Below are 22779 nucleotides of genomic sequence, written 5' to 3' on the forward strand. Positions count from 1 at the left end.
AATATTCCAATTGGAATATAGGCAAGCTAGTTCACAATAGTGTGGGAGCATTCAAATTAAATCTGTAAGGTGCCAACTTAAAACGTAGTTTATATACTGGTACAATATTTGGAATTAAATCTCTATGTGGATCACACATGATGATGAAAAAATGTATAATTATGTACAATAATTATTATTGTTTTTGTGAAAGGATGGAAATTAAAAAAAATGAAAGATAATAAAAATGATGATGAAAATAAATATGTAAAATGAAAATCACAAATATTATGATGAAAATCATTAACACAATATGGTGAACCCATTATTAAGATAGGGTCTAAAGATGTAAATTAAAGATCACAATAAAAAAAAACAATGTGATGATCATGAAGCAAAGAAGGATTCATATCGGTGTTCACAGAAAACGTTGAACAAAAGAAAGATGTTTAGATAAGAAGTTAAACATAAAATGTAAAAGTTTACATTTCAATGATTTAATGGACAAAATCATTCTTGCTTACATGTATGCGTATTACGAAATTGAATGCTCAGTTTGGAAAAATCGACTGGAAAAAAAAACAACCAACAAACCAAAAATGAAAATGCTTTGAAGTGTTTACCCAGCCCATTGCACTAATTTGGAATGCACAAATTTGGAAATTCATGCCTAAACACGAAATCGAATGCTTACATCCGACTTTGAACTATGTGTTCATTGATTTGGTTGCCTTAAAACGAATCTGAAAGTTCTGAATAATTATGGAATTGTTTGGCCAAAGTCAGACCACAGCTTTAGACATACGAATTTGAATGCATATAAAATGAAAATGGATGACACATTTACAAAATTGGTCGGGAAAACCCATATTAATAGGAATAACACCGTTGAAAACAGAAATGAGTCCCATGTTTACTACATATCTTTCATTAAGTGTGAATGATACAAATGGTACTGCCAAGGGGTGCCATTCAGTCTCTCCAATGTACCCTGCATGGTCAGATGTTTGGACCGTTCAGAAATTCTCTCCCCCTTTTATTTTTTTTTCCCCACTCTATCCCTAATGTAGTCACCCAGATCGTGGTGTCCACCCTTTCTTTGATTTTCATATAAAAAAGAAACACATCGGTTCAACACATAACTGTGACCAAGATATTACAAAAGGATGTCAACCCATCTGATCATTCGATTTAAGAACAATATATATATAAATAAATAAATAAATAAATAAATAAATAAAAAATATATATATATACATACATATTTCTATGGACGCCACCTAAGGGACACATGGTTATAATGAATACAGTAAGGAGACTCTAGAACATACGTAGTTGTGTTTCTGAAAGCTGTGATCTAGAGGAATATAAGAATATATAGAACATATGAATATATATTATATATATATATATATATATATATATATATATATATATATATATATATATATATATATATATAATATACCACACGAGCAAAGAGAATTAAGGGTTTGGGACGAACACCGATATCTAGGGCTTTCAATAGCTCAGTCGGTAGAGCACCGGTCTAGTAATCCGGAGGTCTCGGGTTCGAATCCCGATGAAAACCCATTTTCTTTGCTCAAAGTTCTCACTATTTATTATTATTTGTTTCTGGTCAATTTTCCCTTTCTTCTTTCAAAATACATACATATATATATATATATATATATATATATATATATATATATGTATATATATGTTGATAAGGTAGTCCACGTGTTGGCAAGATAAAAAGATAAGTAACAAAGCTGCAACAAAGTTCATGCTGTATTCACCAACGGTTTATTTCTTCACACAAATTTTCGGGCGTCTCGCCGCCCTTTCTCAAGTGTTGATACTCAAGTGTATCAACACTTGAGAAAGGGCGGCGAGACGCCCGAAAATTTGTGTGAAGAAATAAACCGTTGGTGAATACAGCATGAACTTTGTTGCAGCTTTGTTACTTATCTTTATATGTATATATATATATATATATATAATATATTCATATATACTGTAACATATATACATTCATGTATTCCTACCCACTAAGCTATTTGAATGAGAAGAAATAGACACAAAGAAGACAACAGCAGGCAACCATCAAATGTTTTTCTATATTCAATATGCATTGATACTTTTTAATTGTCATGTTTACCAAACTTAACGACAACACTGCGGGGCATGTATGACTACAAAATCATATTTGCACTGAAGGACTATATAAATAGCTATTATACTATGATACAATCATTCATATTAGGTTGATAGTAAACCTACCATATACACATATATATATTTTTGTTTCATACTTAATGCACTTAAAAAAAAAAGATTACTGAAGGGCCAGTGGAATAACACTGTGTAAATATCACACTCAACCTTGGGAAATGTAGCTTGTGCCTCAAAAAGAAATTAGAGCCTTGAAAAAATGATCGAGACAAGAAGAGGATACACAGATACAACATGGGACATTTACAGACATCTCTTCAGAACTGAAAATGGCTTCTGTCGCTGAAAACACAGGTATGGGACCGCTGCATACACTTCCTCAACAATACAGTAGTCAACACACTTAAAGGAAACATCCGGATGATTTTCAGACTTTAACATTTGAACAACTATAAATTAGTTAGAATGAGTACAGAGTTCCAGAATTTATAGTGATTGCGGTCAGGAATAAGAATGTTTTCAAAATATATAACAAATCGCAATGAACAAGGATGATGACATGGCAGCCTCACTGTAAGAATGCATGAGTTGGGGCTCAAGGTAGCAGAACAAAAGAAGAAAGCATGCATAGATTTCACACAGGTGAACTTGTTAAGCAGTGCTATTGTAATGGAATCACACTACTACATTTCTGAAAAATGTGAGGCTCCTATGTCATCAACACTGTTCAGTGTAATTTGTTCAAGATTTTTCAGAGTATTGGTTTCTCTGCTCAAAGACCACAATAAATCTATATATGGAGCTGTCGATTTATGTACTACATGATGTGATATTATGAAAATCATGTGGAATGCCTCTTTAAGCTGTCAACTCACTGTGACAACGTATTCAGTCAAGAAACCCTCATATTTCAGATATATCACGAAATCTAGCCTTTGTTCCCTACGAGATCTTTAATGAAAGGAGGTACTTCATTTTTAGTATTCACCAACAGGCCGAAAAACGGCCATTGGCTGAGCCCAGTACCGTGACAAAAATAGAATAAAATGACACGAAAGGAATGAGTATACCAATGAGGTTTGCATATGAATATCACCTCATTGCCACAATTAAACATAAATGTTAAATAGATACACCATTCCCGCATATGGTAGCTCCATCTGTATCGGTACGCATAGTCTTCATCAAGTTATAACATTTTAGCTGTAGTTATCTCATCCATGCGGGTGTCAGGCTTGTATGAAATTGCATACCATACAGGCCTTCATAAAAAGTAGAACAAAAATATAGGTGAATTTTTTCACAAAAGGAATTCTTCCTTAAACATTATCTGGGGGGCGTTTCATCAACGAGTTCGTCGGAGTTTTCACCGACAAATTTCCTATCAGCCAATCAGACCAAGGATTTTATTAGCTTTTAACAGTTGTCAGTGTAAATCCTTGCGTCTGATTGGCTGATAGCAAATTTGTCGGTGAAAACTCCGACGAACTCGTTGATGAAACGCCCCCCAGGTCTTTCAGACCATTTTCATTATCAAACACATCATTGTCTTCAAAAGATACAAAAGCTTTTCAAATCCAACAATATACTCTTCTTCTTTTTTTTGTGTGTGTAGTCTGATCTACAAAGGGTCCATGTACAATGTATCTAACTTTATAGTCTGAACTGAGAAACATGGCTGACCTCTTTATGTATTTTCATGTACACCTGCACGAACATAGACGTGGCTTGTTAACTCCACAGGTAATCAATGCTGAGAACTAAGTTGAATACTGCCTCTTATGGGCTTCTAGTATGCACATTTCTCCTTTTTTTTTTTTTGGTATAGACTAGACATCACAAATGAAAACTGCTGTAGCATGGGTTCTGATGAAATGACAAGTACACTGAATTTGTCATTGAGTAGCAGTATTGTAAAAACAAACAAACAAACAAACAGACATACCTTGACACTGCTACTATACAAGGGATTGTGATAAGTATAAAGGACATGCACACACCTGACATGACATCAAAACATGCAAACATTTCTAGCAAACATGATACAATGGTAAGTTCCTTGCACATGAAGAAAAAACCCTGTCAAATGATGAAGCTAGAATCATGCTTGAGCACTCACTGTGATCATAAAGAGATGATTTTGTTTGTTTGTAGTCATTTTTTTCATTTTTTGGTGGAGGGGGGGGGGGGGCGAAGAAAGGGGATGGAATTTGAAGTTGCTCCTCACATTAAAGCTATTCCACATGAATTTGTGATACAATTGAGACACACACTCAGTTTGATTTTTTGGTATCTCCCGCCAATTTTTGGAGTCAGAATTGCAAATTGTATGAATATCTGGTGCATGTGAGCCAATTTTTGGCCGAACATTTAGTACCGCTCAAACACATAACATACAAACGCACCTTCTATAGTGAGGGCCTACAGTGAAATAAATCAATGCTGAAGGAATACTACAGTGATCAACAGAAAACAAAGCACAGAACCTAAAAAGCAACAATGAAACATTCTGGCAACATTTAAGTAACACATAGGCAATAACTTAAACTCAGGATGAGTAATAGAAAGTAAACACCACATATATATAGATATATTATGTACAATAAAAAAAAGTCTCAGATATGAGTTGAGGTGAACATTCTGCACTATGGGGGATAACCACCTTGACCTTGTAAATGAACAATGCAAGACATGCATGATATCTCCATCATTAAGTACCAAAAGCTTGCATCATTCTCGTCATCTTCATCACAAACTGGTTTGGTGAGGAATATGCACAAACACTGAACAAAGGAAATGGACTGAGAGTGTATCTGTATTTAGACAATGAAAAAAAAAAAACCCAAAACAAAATGAGACTCCCAGATTGAAGAAACCATGTCAATCTTGGATCAAATCAAAGAAACGCTGTTGTGTTAATGCAAGAAGTACACAGAATCAAACAATTGCCCTTCCAGGTCGATCATAGTTTAGTATCAAAGACAGGGGGGCATTTCATGAAGGAACTTGTCGGATAAAATATCTGACAAGTCATTTATATCCGACAAGTTTTGAGAAATTCTTTAGTCTGATTGGCTGATATCTCAAAACTTGTCGGATATAAATGACTTGTCGGACATTTTATCCGACAAGTTCCTTCATGAAATGCCCCCCTGGTGTGGGGTGGGAAAGCTGGCCCAGCTCGGATATACAGTATTCAAGAATTATGGGATAAATTGTGTACATCTTTATGACTGATATCTGTGTATTGAAAGTGCACACACAGCGCCAGAATCGTGACTGGAGTCGACCGTCACCAATAAGCACACACGTATGCTTCCATGCACAAATTCACTGATGGGCGCTAATCGTGGCGTTCGAACCTACCCTTGTGGGCATCAAATGAAGATCAATCCAATAGGGGCCCCATGTCTCCCCACGCTATTGGCTCTTTCACACAAAATTTAAGTCCAGTTTGGAGGCTTATGATCAACCTCTAAAGTCGTCTTCCATCATTCAGTATTTATTCACAGATGGCTGCCTGTCATCTCGTGGACACGAAAAATCATCGTTCCGACAATCGTGCCAGTTCCGATCTAACTAGACTAAAGGGGATGAGAAAATGTACAGGTGATTACCTGTATAAGAAGGAATATCTTATAACGAACTCTTGACGAAAGCTTTCTTGATTGTTGATCATACCGACAAATGAAAGCAGTTGTACTGAATAATGTTGTACGATACAATTCTGTATACCGGTATTCTCCATACATGTATTCTAAGTATAAATCTTTGGTTTTTAACCAAAATGTTCGCTTAAAGCCTGAATCTGTGTATCTAAAGAACGACGACAAAAGAAATTACCCATAAGTGGAAACTTCCATGAAATGGTGTGACAAAAACTTAGATGATGCAAACTTTTGACCCCGAGCATTTGAAATGCCAAGAAATATCAATGCTGTACAATAGAAATTCTTACTTGCGAGTAGTCAAACTAATGCATTTCACTCTTGGATAAAGTCTCGGCTCAAATGGACAAACAAGAACCTAAATATAAACCACGTTTATACATACTCTCCTCTAATGAGGGCTCGTTGGACGAGCTACTGATTTCAGCTGAAGTTCATCAATTTCACGACCATTTTCTTGTTTATCATACAAAATCTAGGGAGAATTCTCATGAACCTCTTCAAATTACACCTACTGGTAAATCCTCAGGTGAGAAAAGTAATACTTGCACTATTTCTACCATATACAGTTGTAGCTAATCCTTCTGAAAGGTTGCAATGGTAACGAATCGATTCACCCAGCAACCCCTCCATCCCCTGTGCGCCCCTTAACAGTTTCACAGAAAGCCTGATAGTACAAATGTAGGTATACACACAAACACATACACACTACACATCTAACACTGAAAAAAAAGACACTTGTAACATAATTATACAAGAAGCCTGTGAATAGAAACTATATACAGACGCGGCTCAAATACACATATGGGTATGTGCATTGCAATGGCATGGCATGCTTGATGTAGACAAACAATCAGGTAGGTATACGCAGAGCAATGAGGATGCATATTGGCACAGAACATGCATACACACAAATACACACATACACACAAAAAACACCAACAAGAGCAAATTATTTAACAAAACAATGGGAAGCCAATCACACTGATCCATATACATTTAAAATGTGATACATGTCTGCCCTTTTAACATACCCAAGATTGCAAAAATGTATGTAGTACAATACGATGTATGTTTCTTACAACTTAGGTACCCCATCAAAGGTAACGACATTGATCCATACTCGAAAATTATCAAAACAAAAACAGAAATGGGCAAATTAATAGTGGTGTCATACTGCCCAACACACACTGGATACTAGGTAATAGTTAATTTTGAAAAGGATAGAGAGAGCTTTGAAACGGATTAGTTGTCTACACTTTTTGCATCAATATAGATCTTCTAATGAAGGAACAAAAGATGTTATATTGTTCTGGATATCATCAAAATCTACAATCCTGTTGTGCACTGACACTATTAAAGTTCTGTACATGTCATATCATAATAGCTTTGTGTTCAAAATGTACAATATCTTACATTTCCCTCCACAATATGCATACCCCATGATAATTCATGAAAAACAAACAAAACGAAATACTTCCAAGTGATGAAACAATGGCTTTAAATGATTTTTGTGTTTTTCAGAGATCACTATACCTTGTTATGTAAAGACAAACTTGACAAGATTAATATTGACAAGTAGTGAGCAATTATAGTCCCAGAACAGTATCTCTAGCCGTAAGAAAATGAAAAGCAAAACACACACACACAAAGAAAAACTGAATACCAGCAATTCTATTTGAAAACATAAATTATTCCCATCCAAAATGCAGTAAGGCAGGCTGTCAGTATTCTGTGCAAAATGATGGAGTACCAACTGCAGAGTGTTTATTTTTATAACAAACTTCTTGGTTTGTGGCAAGCTCGATGCAAGGACTCTTCGATATCAAGTTCATCAAACTTGATAAATTAATCTTTGTTGTTCACTTCCAGAGTATATGATTTGGTGTAACATCTCTTATCTCGATGGTGCTCGATATTTCAACCCAAGACTTTCAACAGTTTTGGATATGCGTACGTTTGTATTCCTGTGTGGTTTTCATTTGGTGTCTGGATATAACTATTTTAAACCAAGATTAACGTCACTGGACTGCCTTGCAATGTCAATTTGTCCATTTTACGGTGATTATGTACAGTTCTTCCGAATACATATGCATAAATATACATGTACATAGTAAAGTTGTGTGTCTCCATGTGTCTGTGTAGAAATGAAAGTGGAGATTGAAAAACCAGAAAAATTAGAAAATTTGTACACCATATCTCAGACAGTTTGCACACATGTATATTGGGGGAAAAGTTGATGGTGGGACAAAGACCCATTTCTGGTGCTGCATCTATATTTAATTATCTCATTTTGTGAGATTTCATGAATAAATGGTGAAAAAGAAGAAGTGGATTGAAGCAAAATGGTCCTGTGATCTTGGTATTATACTATGTTATATGTTCGCTCAAAAAGAAAGAAAAAAAAAATATAAGCACATCTGATGACAACGTAACAATTATCGCAGGTACCCAACTGTGTCATAACCATGCTGAAATCATAGAGACTTAACAGACAATCAAACAAACAAACATCCACGAATGACCCTGTACCTGCTACACCAAAAGAACGCGTGAATAAAATACACCCACACAAACAAAATGGCTTACGACAATCAGGATGACCGGACACATGTCTGGAGATATTCCGTCCTCAGGACAAAAAAAGAAATTCATGCTATTCACGGGTACAAATTAAGATGGGAGCCACAGAACAACAACATTGAACTCAACAATAAATGTGGTCTGAAAGAAATACTTGGTTACATGGAAGATTTTTGCTTTTTCATTTTTTTTTCTTCTTCAGCACAATCCCTAGACAGTCTGACATCAAGACACATATCACATGTTTCTAAAGGGGCCATAGACCACCAGTCTCTACCCTGGCAAAAGTTTATGCGATAGTTGCTCTTGACAACGTTTCGGCCACATGTCGAAAGAGCACCCTATATACCACCGGCTGCCATGCATGGAATATTAACGTTAAAATGACTCAAGCGAGACATATGATAAGATTACCAGACCCTGCTCTTACTACCGTTTTCCAGACAATGCTATCCCTCCATGCTGCTTTGTCTGGTATCACAGTCAAGCCAACACCATGTACTCCCGGCATTTTTTTTACAGCCACCTGTCTTGAAGAACAATACCACTTACACGTCTCGAAGCAGTGGGTAACAGCATCAACCTTGTACTAATTTCACAGAGCCATGCATAAATGCTCACTTTACGTGTGCCTCAGTGTGGCTTGATACGATAAACCCAAAGAAAGAAAAATATTCCACTGTCTTTTCACTACTCTTTACAGAAGTACTACACCTAGAAGACATTTCTGTGGACAAGGCGAAAAAAAAAAGCATGTGTGTTTTGCTACAGACACAACATTGACATCCTCTACGAAGAAAAATTGGTCCCTCTTTACATGAATGAATTCATGAAGATATCAATGTGCCTTAGTAATATTCTGGAACAAGAGGGTGCCTCTGCTCACACATGAACACCTCCAACCTTTGATTTACTCAGCTCACTCAGTTTCAGCAAAACACAGAAAATTTGGGGTGTATAGTGGCACAAGTGTCATGTAATTACATATTTTTGGGGGTTTGGGTTTTTTTTTTTTCCTTTTTTCAATGCCTCCCTCCTGCAACAAACATTCAGTGAAACTGAAAACAGTTTCAATAAACAAGACAACTTTTATCTATAACAGCTTCTTTCAACTCTGTACATCACAGGCAAAGACTTGGATGAAGTACATCGTCTAAATATCCAGGGCCCCACGCAGACTAATGAGAATCATATAAACTGACATTAGTTGCTATTGCCATGGCAACAGAAACCATCCTGGTGCAAAAAAAAATCATGTTCATGTCATAGTTTAACATTGTTTCACCGCTGCCTAACAACTTTGAGGTCTTTGCAATGTCGTATCAATTATTACAGCTTACAAGTTATGAGTTATGGCCCACTGCAATGAAATGGGCCGATAATTCAGGGTCGTTTTCCACCTTGTCCTCAAGCACAAATAAAATAATAGTACAATTTTGTGCTTGTTTTTCTTCTTTTTTTACACATCATCCTACATTCGTGTGACGATTCATTCCTGTTCAATTCTGAATATATAATTATGAATACATTCTGATTACATACAGTCTCTTTTAAGTGTTCAGGTTTACGCACACTCAAACAATATCCAGCATATTCCACAGGGAAAACGCAGAAAAAGGCTGTAATATCTAGTACTTTTGGAAACTCTTTGATTCACCATTTCAATCTATACCTGTCATTAAGTTGTTCAATTATTTTGCCATATCTACAAACACATATGAAAACAAATTATCAAGTATGAGAATTCAATAGTACTTTTCAAACCCGCTACTGACATTATATAATAAATAACAAATATCATATGGTTAATACAGTTCTCTTCATCCAGAACAAAGGTTTTGTCATGAATTAACAGCCTAGATACTTTAAGATTTTAAGTGACAGCCAAAGTAGGGACCTGTGTGTCAACATGCATCTATGTATTTTTCCCCATCATCAACATGAACAATATTGTTATTTCTGCAATGGATACTGGACACTTTTGAAGTTCATGCATTCACACCACAGGGCTGCCAATTCCGGGGTATGCATATCTCTGGATGATCTCATATTACTACTAACTTTTATTTATAAAACACTATAAACAGGTTATAAACAACTGTCTCTTTGTTTTCAAAATATATTAATAGACATTTTCATTTTTATTTTTCAAATGGGCATGGCTCATTTCATGTCTGTTTCAAAACTCTGGTTCCATGATCTCATACAGGCAGACACATGCCACATCAGCAATCACTAGGGAAAAAGAAAATCCAATTTTCTCCCTCCATATGGTCACTTCAAATTATCTGACACGTATCATCATCATGTCTATGTCTAGCCCCCTTGGAACCACTATCAAAACATGGCCCTGACTTTGTACACAGGCAGGTTGCCTGTAAAAATGACTGGGGTAGAAGAAGACCATACACTTCCTTATTATCAGCCATACGTCTACCCCTGTAGCCCAAGAGATAACTTAAATTCTAACAATGTGTCACTGTAATTCTCCTAGGGTTGCATTTGAGCCCTCTAAAGCAAACCAAATCGAACTGAACCAATGTGTACTGCACTCAACTGTGCCAGATTTGGTGCGTTTGAGCGCTCTGTGGAGAAAGCGTACCTCATGATCTGTTTTTATGTAGAGGGGGTCATGCATTTTGTAGGAACAGGGTCATTTACCTGACGTGCTTAGATGTCCTGAACAAAGAGTACAAACTCTTTGCATTATGACGTATGTGCGTGTTATGTGCATTCTTTACATGCCAACTTCTGGTATGGTTTTGGTAGGTTTTTGGAGCACATTGGGAAGTGGTTCCCTCTTGGCTCGGTGCAGTTCGGTACGGTACACTTTACAGTGTTCGAGTGCTCCTCTGACAGCGGTATGGTTTGGTTTACTTTAGGAGAGCGTTCGAACACACCCCTAGATACATTTCCCATTTCCTTCTCCTCCTCCTTCATACCTTAATGCACATTCATCTACCTTGTCATTTGTTTAATGTGCATGAAATCTGTGTGAATTCACACTGGCAAGAATAAAATGCAGAAGAAAAAATAAAAAAGATGGCAACATATATGCAATGTTGCATAAAAACAGGCTTGCATATGAGTAGATCTGAGAAAACTCTGCCGAAGCATCCTCTTACACAATTTTGCATTTCGATAGCTATTTTTGCGTCTCAACAGGTGCATTAGAGACTACAGTACAGTGCAATCAACCGCAATACGTGCAGTAAATATATATTCTATGTGTAATGTGATAAAATTTACATTACCTGCAAACGATTCTGATGGTGCGTGGAAACTACTGCCGTATACCTAAATACATGATACAGCTGGAATAACCGCGAGAGATATACAGGAACACGGAAAATATATCTACCAGTAATAGCTTCCAAACAGTGCAGTGCATGGATATTACTATACAAAGGCTGCACTTTCCTTCGCTGTATATCTACACTATGCCGATAGAATTAAGAGCCTCTTGCGTGCTGTCCCTCACTCTTGCGTTCATTGTTTTTCAATATCTATCTCTCTCTCTCTGGCCGGGGAGGCGAGTAAGAAGCGAAAAATAGCCCCGACGACCGCCAGCCAAGATGAGTGACAGGGAATCTGTTGGGGAGAAATCCATCTCAGGGGATGGATAAAGGGAGGAGTCAGGCGTTCATGATGCCGCCGGGGAACACGGCAAAGATGATGAGATAGAGGATGACCACCAGTCCGACCAGGACGGCAAAGGCTACGTTCCTCCAGCGCTGCAGGGAAGAGAGACGAAACATTGCAGATTATGCCGACTGCAAACATCATAGCTGTACATTCATCCACAGAAAAGAATATCTATCACTTGAATGACACCTATAGATTATTCAGTCATATCTGCAGCCGAAAGACACGTAGGGTGTAGTGTAGTAGTTTGCTTATCACGTTGGAGGACTTATGCAAATGAGTGCAAGCAGTAATAAAGCAACGTATCGTCTCTTTCATATGATGCTCATCCCATACCTGCATCAACTTCCCTCTCCTCAACCCACCCATCACCCTATCCCTAGGGTATTGATATGATTTCTGATTCAATATGCCAGAAGTGTTTCACTTTTTGAAATCATCTAGTATGGAAGGAGGCGAATGCAAACGTCTATGACTTTTTCTTCTTCTTCTGCTCAACCACGAGCACAGATCCATCACAAGTCATTGCTGAAAATGTGGCTTTCTTTTCGCCTCTGAGAAACATGCTATACAGAATCCTCTCTCATCCAATGACCATCCTTATCAGAAATGGGTTTTACAGTAACTTGGATACAAAAATTTTCATTGCAGAATCTTGATCCAGGTTTTCATTGCTGTCACTCTTTCACTAGAATAATATCCTTATCTTCATAGTTGAAATTTGTAAAACGGGAAATAGTTTGCCCCATATCATATATACAAAGGACAATAAGTGACATTCATGCTCCAGCAACCAACTGAGTTTTGAACAGAAATTTATGGTAGCCCTTCTGCTTCATATTCTTTGAAAGCACATGGCACTGTCCAGTTCCACAATGACTTGGAAAGATGAAAGAAACAGTACCTGTTGATTGCCCTGTGAACATTAGAAAACTACTGAGGGCAATGTTACAAATGATTGATGTGAGCAATACTATGCAAACTAATTCTGTTCGAAACGAGACCCATTGCCCTCAAGAATTTTATCGCCTAACTGTGATCTGGGCACCGTTTCAAAAAAGATGTCAGTCTCTGACAATTACCATAATGACAGTCAGTGACCACAGCTCCTCAAACCAACAAAACCAAGGATTTTACGAAAATCTTCTGAGGCTGACAACCTGTCAGAGCAAACAACTTTCAAGAAAACAGTGCCCAGATATCCCTCTCCCTTTCTCACACTAAGCCTCCCTCCCTCCTCTCCCTTTGTTTGTTTTGTTTTTTTTTGTCAACACAAGGAGTAGAAAATTAGAGCCACAATCCCCAGGAAGAAGGTAACAATCCCAGGGAAACTCACCCTGTTCGACCGGAACTTGTCCATGACGCCACGCATGTGCTCTGAGAGGGGCACGTAGCTGAAGCGCGCCCCGCACACCTCGCAAATGCGGTTCCCCGAGATCTGGATCCACTTCACCAGGCACTGGCGATGAATGCTCGCTGCCGACCCAGTACACCTGATCAAGAGAGAAAGGTCAAAGGTCAAACGTGTCATTAACTTGAGGACATTTTCATTTTCGCACAATTCGGGACAAAAACACCGGACATACACTGGGAAATGCATTTACTGTGCACAGGCTTCATTATTTTTTTTGTGCGTGGCTTTTAAGTAAACTTGCAGATGCACATTTTCCTACTCTGACCAAACGCTCCTGACCAACATGCTGCTTATCCCACACACCCAACCTACTCTTGCTGATATCATTCTGATGACATTGTCAGAACTGATCCTATACTATCTGCCCCAGATGACTGAGCTAATGGCTGCTACAACTGACTCCACCAACCTGCATGGTCGTATGAGTCGGTTCTTGGAGGAAGTCTCTCCTTCGAAGCAGACCCTACACGTTGTGCCCAGCTCGCTGGCTGACCTTGCCACCGACGTCATGGAAACCATGGAGGACGTGTCACTGGAGTCGAGACCCATTCCCAGCGGGATGCGTTTGCTGTCTGCCGGCAGGCCTGCTCCGCCCGGCAACAGGGGACCCGTCCTGCTCTGGTTCCAGACTATCACCTCCTTGGGCACCATGTCTGGCTGCATGCGGTCAAACGAAAAGTGGCTGGGGAGGTCGGTGACGCCATAGGATGTGGAAGGCACGTCCAGGTCGATGGACGCATCGATGGTCGGCGCCGCGGAGTGAGGGGGGCGCGGTGAAGGCGGTTCGATGTCGATGGTGATCATGTGCTGCGACACGGCGCAGTCCGTGTCCGGCAGCGTGCCCGAGTCGGAGCTGGCGTCAGTCTGGGCCCCCGGCGTGGACGGGGAGAGTGGGTCCCTGAATTGAGAGTTTGTGTTTTCCTTTGCAAGGCGCTCTATGAGGTCAAGTGTGTCCTGAGTGACCGAGTCCACAACACACGGCAGCGTCTGACAGGACCGACTGCTCAGACTGGTAGGAGACTTCAGGTCTGACTCAACTTCACACAGAGAAAGAGGAATGCAAAAATGTATATGTGTGAAAAATTTTGAGCTCTTTCTCCTCACAAGGCCTGATATAATTACACAACTCTATTGTTATTCATTGTTAAGCACATGCAATCTAAAATCCTTCATGAAGGGCTCCTGTATCTCTCCTCTGCATGTGTATGTAGTGATATGTACCACCATAGCTATTACAAGACCAAAGTGCTTCTAAAAAGGAAATGAAACCCAACTATAAATGTGGATTGAGTGGATGTGGCAATTTCAGAAGAACACATTAGTGAAGTTTGAGGAAAATTGGACAATCCGTTCAAAAGGAATGAATTTCAAAGTTTGGGCACCACCAATGCTGCATGAGGACATTACAACAGTTTGTGATATAACTTACGACAATGATAAACAGAAAATTAGAGAATTCCACATAACAGACATTCCCGTGATTTGTTACTGAAATAATATGCTAAGGGAAATATCATTCCTCTTGCTTTCTGAAAGAGGGAGGTTAAGTGCTCTTTCATTATGCTAGAAAAATGAAAATATGTTGAGTTCTCTTTATATTTTGTTTATATTGTTGTCTCATGGTGACATCACAAACTGTTGTAATCTTCTCATCCAGTGATGGGGCATCTAAACTATAAAAATGTATAACTTTTGAATGGATTAGCCTCAAACTTCACTTATGTGTTTTTTTTTTCACAAATCTTGCAGCATTAACGCAATCCACCTACATATTTGGGTTTCACTCTCCTGTAAGAATTCATTAATGCTCAGCTCAAAAGTCACACTTCCCTATCACATGACTATCATCCAACAAAATTATGCAAACTGTAACAACATCCAGGGTACAGCATTAGCAAATAATTCACTGCCCTTTCAAGTCTAGACAAATGAGATACAAATAGACACTTGGCTATTTATGTCTCGCACTGGTTCCTTTACAGGGCCAGGGGTGTGAAATCAATAGGAAAAAGGATAATCAATTTTCAAGCTGTACAGAACTCAAATCTATTACTTGTATCAAAATGGCACAGACAGGATGGACCCTGGTTGTTAAGCGTTAAGTTGATAGCAATCTGAATGATCACTTTCCAAAATGTATTTTTTTTTGTATGCTTTTATACATTTCTTCAAACTTCAAATTTAAGAACAAATCCTCCTTGGATATCTATCACAACATTCTATCATAATGGAAAGGTAAGTAGATTTCTGCACAGTTGGGGCATGGTTACGTGCCACACAAGAGGAAGCATCCCCTTACACACAGAGACGGGCTTGGGTGTGTGGCCGCTACGGCCATTTCACTCACCAATGGATCCAGGCGTGGTCACCTCCTTCTGGCTCTCTCTGGAGGTGCGGCGGGACACCTGGCCCTGGGGGCTGGAGGTACCGCTCTGGCTGCGCCCGTTGGTGCCGGAAGGTGAACATTCCCCAGAGCTGGCCTCATCCTCAAGGGCATGCTTTAACCTGAGGGGGACACAATCAATCATTTCAGATCTGAAAACGAACTATAGTAAGAAATTTAGTGCACTCAATACAACAAATGTGACCGCCCAGTTCAAAACCCACAAAAAGTCAAAGATTAGGATTATCTGTAATGGGCCACATATATGTCATTCAGTTTGACTGACTCAAATTTGTTAAGTTTGTCTTCCCTGGAAGAGTAATCTATTCTCTACCTACTGTCAAAATTTGGCAGCCTAAAGAAAAATACAAAACTGATCTCTGAGCATTTTCTTCTGGACCATATTCCTTTGGACAGATGCTGCTTTCATTTTGAAATAGAACATGTTTTCATTGATACTTCTGAACAGCACTCCTGAGTGACCCTAATCTTTAAATCCTTTTTTCCCCTTTCCTATAAAACTGTGTCTCCTAACTCTCTAATTTCAATCACTTTTTTGAATGGGTTAGGATGGTCCAATTTTACCAAGTTATCTATCATTTTAAAGCACAGAGCTTACTCTTTTTAACTATGGAGAAAAGTAGAAATTTATTTTTGTCTACTTTTTGTGGATTTTTGAGCTTTGTGGTAACAAATGACACTGTCTCTCTTAAGATTTCTCAATTCTTTTCGAAAAAAAAAATGTTTCCAATCTGTGAAGCTTAAAATTCCTCAAATTTGGTTCCTACTTTTGTATCAAAGCACAGGTATACTGGATTGCACAAATGTTGCCCTTTTGTACAGTCCTTATGAATTTTTGAGAGATGAATATATTTGTGATACATGTTTATGAGTTGTGTATTTGTCATATAGTAAAAAACAAATTTCTTTCCTGGTAGTACTTTTAACATGGAATTCTACAATCGCTAGCAATGCAGACTCAGAGAACAAAGGATATGCTTGTAGGAGTTGATCATAACTCTTGGTTTCATAATCACTTCAAAGTTAGAATCAAAACATCTTGCAGTAAAGAAGTGAAAACTAAAACTGCTCCAGAATATGATTTAGTTTTAACTTATTTTTTTTGTCCATGAACCAAGGTGAAACAAATAAGTTGCCTCTTTTTGCATTAGGCATTTTGCTGCCTAAGTGGATTTGGTAAAGTACTAATGACTACTGTCTACTTCCTGCGAGGTTTGGCGGTTGGCCCAGCATGTTTGCACATGTGATTTAAACTATCATAAAAATAAGCACATGAACAGGATATCTGTACATCGCTTCAAAAAGAAAATACAACAAACTGGCCTGTGAGCCCCCCCTCCCCCCCCCCCCACACACACACAAAACAACTTGGCACTGATAATTCTACATTATTCACAGTGCAAGAAAACAAAAATATGCTTTGTCTTTTACAATCCCAAAATGACAGTCTACGTTTTCGTTTGTTTTTTTTTCTCCTGCAGTCTTCCCATTTGCCGATTACCTATAATTGCATCATGAAAAATTATGTAGCAGCCATGATCAGGTAAGCTCTGAGATTGAAGTATTTCTGGCAAACTCTTTTGGATACTATTTCGCATTTTCGTCATTACCTATTAAACTGAAATTGTGTTATCACAGCATTACTTCACACATTTCTCATGCATACGTGTACATTTTGGAGCAATAATCGACAGTTCTGCAGGCATACGAGAACTGTGTTTTCACTTTAATTGATAATGGGGGATCAAAACTCAAAACTATGAGGGATGGGCTTCCTGACCAGTGGTTTTAATCTCAGGGTAGATTAATTTGAGTGTCAAAGTCGATTTTGTTAAGAAGAGTCAACTCCAGGGAACAGTGCACAAACAGTTTCATCAGCATTTACAAAAATATGAGCTACATAATTTTCAATTTGGTGTCACTGTGCTTCCCCATAACAGTGACACTCGGCACAATCATGCATGCGAATTCGAAAAGGTGATGCCATTATTTAACTACATGTGTACCACTGGTTTCTGTTTCAGAAAAATGTGCCCAGATGTAAATGCTCCATTCATCTTTCTTATTTCTTGCCCGATTTTCAATGAAACTCCCTAGGCAAAGCGCATAGAGTGGATATTCTCTCTTGACTAGCTGGCAACCCCCCCCCCCCCATCGCTTTCTCTTGGAATGGGTATGGGATGCTAGGATTATGATGAATGTTTACGCAGATTCTGCCGAACTTACAATAACAGGATACAATCTTTTCTACCACTCCTTTTTCTTTTTTTTTGTTGAAATTAATTTGTTTTCAGGGCTTATCGTGGCCTGTATCTCATTTCCTTTTGCAATATATCTTCCTACATTTTCCTGCTGTTTTTCACATGAATTTGTCCAAACACTCTCACGGACACTGCAACGAATTTAAGAGGGTCAATCCCACAAAATTTCAAGCAAGAAATAACAAATGTTGTTAGACACGAGGCATGGCTGTCTGGAACATACAAAGAATATGAGCACATACATTTTATATTTTTTTTGTGGGGGGGGGGGGGGAGGCCCTGTATGTGAGGACTTGAAATAATGAAAAACAAAATGGGAAGGATGTCATTAATATCATATCATATCTTTCATCATTTACTTCTCATCTTTCTTAGGGGGAGGGGTTGTGGAAAAGAGAGGGGTTGTGGAAAAGAGAGAGGGTTTACATGGCAGAAAATGCCAAATGTTTATACAAACCTTGTTAAAATTGTGTCCTGCCAATACTGAACTTTGACCTCTGCTTCTGCTTCTTCTGTCTTGACGGCAGAGAGGAGATTCATGACAGCCTGAATGAATGCCAAACAAGACAGATGGATAAGAGTGTTATTAAAGGTATTGTTTATCACTGGCAGCAGTGATTTAAATTATGTTTGTGTTATCACATTTGATGCATATGTGTAGGTCAGTTATATCAAAAAAATCCTGCCATATAAAAGTATTGCAATAAAGCCTAAAATATAAGGAAGTATCAATGTTTTTCTCAATAAACCATAACTGTACATGGTTTAGTCTAGCAACAATTTTATTATAACTAGTGTTCACATTTTGTGAAGTTAACAATACTTAACATTGATTACTGTAAAACATGATATATTCGCGGCATGAAATTTTCGCGAATTGGAGCTGACAGCCTTTTTCGCGGCATGAATTGCCACTGGCGTTCAATGCATGTAGTGTAGACAAAAACTTTCGCGTGCATTATTTCGCGAATTTTGGCGCTCGCGAAATTCGCGAAATTAAAATGCACGCGAAAATTTCTCGTTTTACAGTATACTGACCAACATTTTTACACTGGTTGTATCTATCCCTTAAACTCACATTTTAGAACTATTTTGCAGCACTAAAGCTGAGTTTTTGTTTCATGTGCAAATGATAAATAATGCCTTTAAAACATCACAGGGAAACAATTAATATCACAGCTATCTCTGTTATACATACTGGCAAACATCTGATGAGATATCATATGAACTTTATCCAGACATTGCTTGAGTAAACTTGTATAGTCCCGATGAAATCCACATCAACTGCCATAATCAAACATATCTATCGCTCATAAAGAGGTGATGAACGTCTTTTACAAGAGCAAAAAATTTCCGTTATTTTGTCCCTCATTCAAGCATGTCACATGCTAACAGTAAAACAAGTTTGTGAATGCTTGAGCAAGCACCAGCAATGATTTCTATGCACTATGTACCCGACAATTTGATGAATCAACACTTGTGTTCATACATGAGCAAACAAAGGTGTCATTAATGCACAGATGGCTGAGAATCAACTGCATGATAACAACAGGTCGAGATTCTCTTGTGGAAATAATTGGATGGTAATATCATAGCAATCATATGAAGTCTTCTCTCACAAAGAACATGCATATCATTAAGCTGTAAAGTGTGCAATGAAAGTAGAGGGTACGTATACAGGAAATCAAGGAGCGAGGCTTGCATTGGAATTAATATGGAAGGTATAGATTATACTGTATACGCCATTTAGGCCATGATAGGGCCTTTTCAGTTATTTCCCCACTTCTTTGGAATAAACTCCCTTTTTATTTTCATAACGCTGTTGATAGGTTTAACTCATTGTTGAAAACTCATCTGTTTACACAACCTTAATTTTGCTGCTGTTGTTGTTGCTGTCGTTATCATAATATGTACATAATGCTGTATTTTGATTTTACGTTATATATATTATTTTTTCCCCGATTTGATGCGCTTAGAAACATCAGTATTAAGCGCTATATAAATGTTATTCATTATCATTATCATTATCATTATCATTATTAAAGCAAGTCCAATTTTGTGCGAATTGGGACTTCCTGACAAAATCGAGAGAGGATAAGTTTGCAATCAGGGAGTACGGTAATGAACAGAGACATGAATGTGTGCATACCAAATTCATGTAGAGTTCAGAGTTGAAATTTGTGTGTTGTGAAATTTGCAAATAGTAACCGAAACATGATGGAATTCATGAAAATGAAAACCCTGTGAAACATGGCACATACAGTGATAAGAAATGTGTAGATGTTATTGAAAAAGGTGGGTGTGTACTGTATGTCAGACAACTGTTGGTATCTCTGAATTATCAGCAGGGAGCTGTACACAACAATTCTGACGCAACCCGTTGACATCAGGGAAGGGACCCAAGAGTGGAAGACCGGGTATAAAGAGACCTTCTACATTCAGTGCTCATTCATATGAGCTATGGGCATAATCTGGCATGGTACATTACCACCACATGCTTACAAAGCAGGAGCTAATGACACAGTACCTGCCCTTTTACAATATCCCTCACAGACTACATGAATGAGAACTAGAAGGACATTAATTGCATCTAGGTTCTGTAAAGTGCTAGCACCCCTCTGGCACTCAACTGACAAATTATGGATAATGCTTTAGTGAATCAGGACGGCTCTTGCGTCAGACTCTCAGCGATGTTTTTGTGCTGGGGAAAAAAAACACACACACACACATGACGACAAACAAACAAAACTTCGCATCTCATGAGCTCGAAGTGCCAGAAGGACCCTAATTATCCTTTACTCTCATTGTCTGGAGGTCGTAACGAGCTCTGAGACTCGCGAAAACGACATGTTGTATCATTCTGGCTCCACCTCAGTGCCAAAGTCTTTTCCCCCCTTGGAAGTGCTACCGTATGAGCCATGGGCGGCCCGCCCACTCACGGGTTCGTGCCATTTCGAGACAGGGACTGAAAACAAGTCGTGATGCAGTATGTGCCCTACATGGAACTTAAAGGGAATAATAATGTCTACACTCAGTTGATGTTGATTTATTGTGAAATGACTAGTAATGCCCAAATAGCACAGATGTTTTGGTAGACAAGCCATATGCAACAACAAAAACAAACATGAAAAAAAAAAAACTTTCTTTCATCACAGGAATATGTGCATGAAAAGCCATGCTGCAGACATGGGAGTGTGGGACAACATATTGAGGCAGGGCAATACCATCTCTCACAATGTATGTATATCTATAATGATCTATTATCTATACCTACCTATCTCTATCTATCTATCTATCTATCTATCTATCTATCTATCTATCTATCTATTCTATCATAATAACTGACATGCTCATGTGCAGCATGACATCAGAAGGACCACTGTTCTGAAGTTTGGTGACCCCAAATTAAGATCTTAGGCTTCAAAGACAAGCTTTCAACTACGTAGGTTTCATATTAACGAGGCTTCATTCCCATGCCCACACTGGATTATTGTTGATTGTGCCTCAAAATTTGCTGGACGCCAATTTCAACTGGACACAAATAAACATTTTAAATAATGTGCACATACATTGTACACACATCACTCCAAACTCTGATACTGAAAACATATTGCTACAGACTTTAGCTGTGTCCACGCAGTGTGGGTTGTAAGACACATAAAATTTTGCCAGTCTGCATGACAATAAGTGATGGTTTACATAGCCAACATTCTGAGAAAAAAACAAACAAACAAACCCAAAACATCCAGTGTCTGTGATTGCATCATACATATATACAATATATCAGTGCATGAAGCCAGCGGATTCCTTTAATCATGTTTCGTATAAGTTCAATACCCAAAGTGTAAACATTACGGAGGAAATCATGAAAAGATTTATTCAATTACTGCTATGGTTGGAATATGGATCCAAGAGGAAATAACAGTTTTTGTGGGTGAAGAAACATAATTATTTCCTTATGACTTAACCCGTTGAGGACGGCTGATTTTGCTACAACACGCATTACCAATAGACACTTGTCCTAGTATATTCGGGACTCGTCCTCAACAGGTTAATAGCTGAAGACACAGCAAAGGTATTACGTTATACTCATTCTTGAAGACAATACAGTTTATACCTTACTTGAATTCAACAGTGCTTACACTTTGGCCCTCGTTCTCTTGTAAGAACAAAACAGTCTAGCTTTGAATACAAACAAACACACAAAAGTTCTTGACACAAATTGTCATAATAAAGCCATATGTATAATCAACTTCAGAGTGTGCACATGTGGTAATACACACAAGGTAACATCCTGGTTCATCCTGGCTATTACTGCAGTCACTGCAAATATGTCTATATACTGCTGCCTCCCCCCCCCCCCCCCCATCCCATTTAACTGCTATGACAGTAGTGTGTAGAGAGGATGGAAGCCATATCCCAGCTATACACATCCTATGCAAAAGTTGTTTTCAATAAGCAGCTTGATATCTTGGTATGTAAAAATAAACATGAAACCCTCTCCCAACAGGTTGATATGCAATTACATTTGTATCTTTATGTCCTGTTGCTATGCTATTGGAGTTTATGGATGCTTAAACACAAACAAACACAGTTAAACACTCATGATCAGGTTGTAAAGAGAATCCTTTTCTTTGGAAGAGTATATAT

At 38.2% G+C, this 22779-nt stretch overlaps 1 protein-coding gene across 2 annotated transcripts in view; it reads right to left on the reverse strand.

The window, feature by feature from the left end:
* Window positions 1-10668: 10668 nt before the first annotated feature.
* The window catches only part of LOC139720717 (uncharacterized), a 66660-nt gene continuing 54549 nt past the window's right edge, over window positions 10669-22779 (reverse strand). For both annotated transcript variants that reach the window (XM_071632071.1, XM_071632072.1), the window contains exons 9-13: window positions 18587-18675; window positions 15812-15969; window positions 13874-14501; window positions 13387-13543; window positions 10669-12139 (exon numbers count right to left, since the gene is read on the reverse strand). In XM_071632071.1, the coding sequence (XP_071488172.1) occupies window positions 12041-12139; window positions 13387-13543; window positions 13874-14501; window positions 15812-15969; window positions 18587-18675 (1131 nt within the window). In that variant the 3' untranslated portion in view covers window positions 10669-12040. The remainder of the gene's footprint in view (window positions 12140-13386; window positions 13544-13873; window positions 14502-15811; window positions 15970-18586; window positions 18676-22779) is intronic.

This window comes from Diadema antillarum, unplaced genomic scaffold, assembly GCF_040938485.1.
Source record: "Diadema antillarum isolate AM-2024a unplaced genomic scaffold, OU_Dant_1.0 scf00000132, whole genome shotgun sequence".
Taxonomy (NCBI): domain Eukaryota; kingdom Metazoa; phylum Echinodermata; class Echinoidea; order Diadematoida; family Diadematidae; genus Diadema; species Diadema antillarum.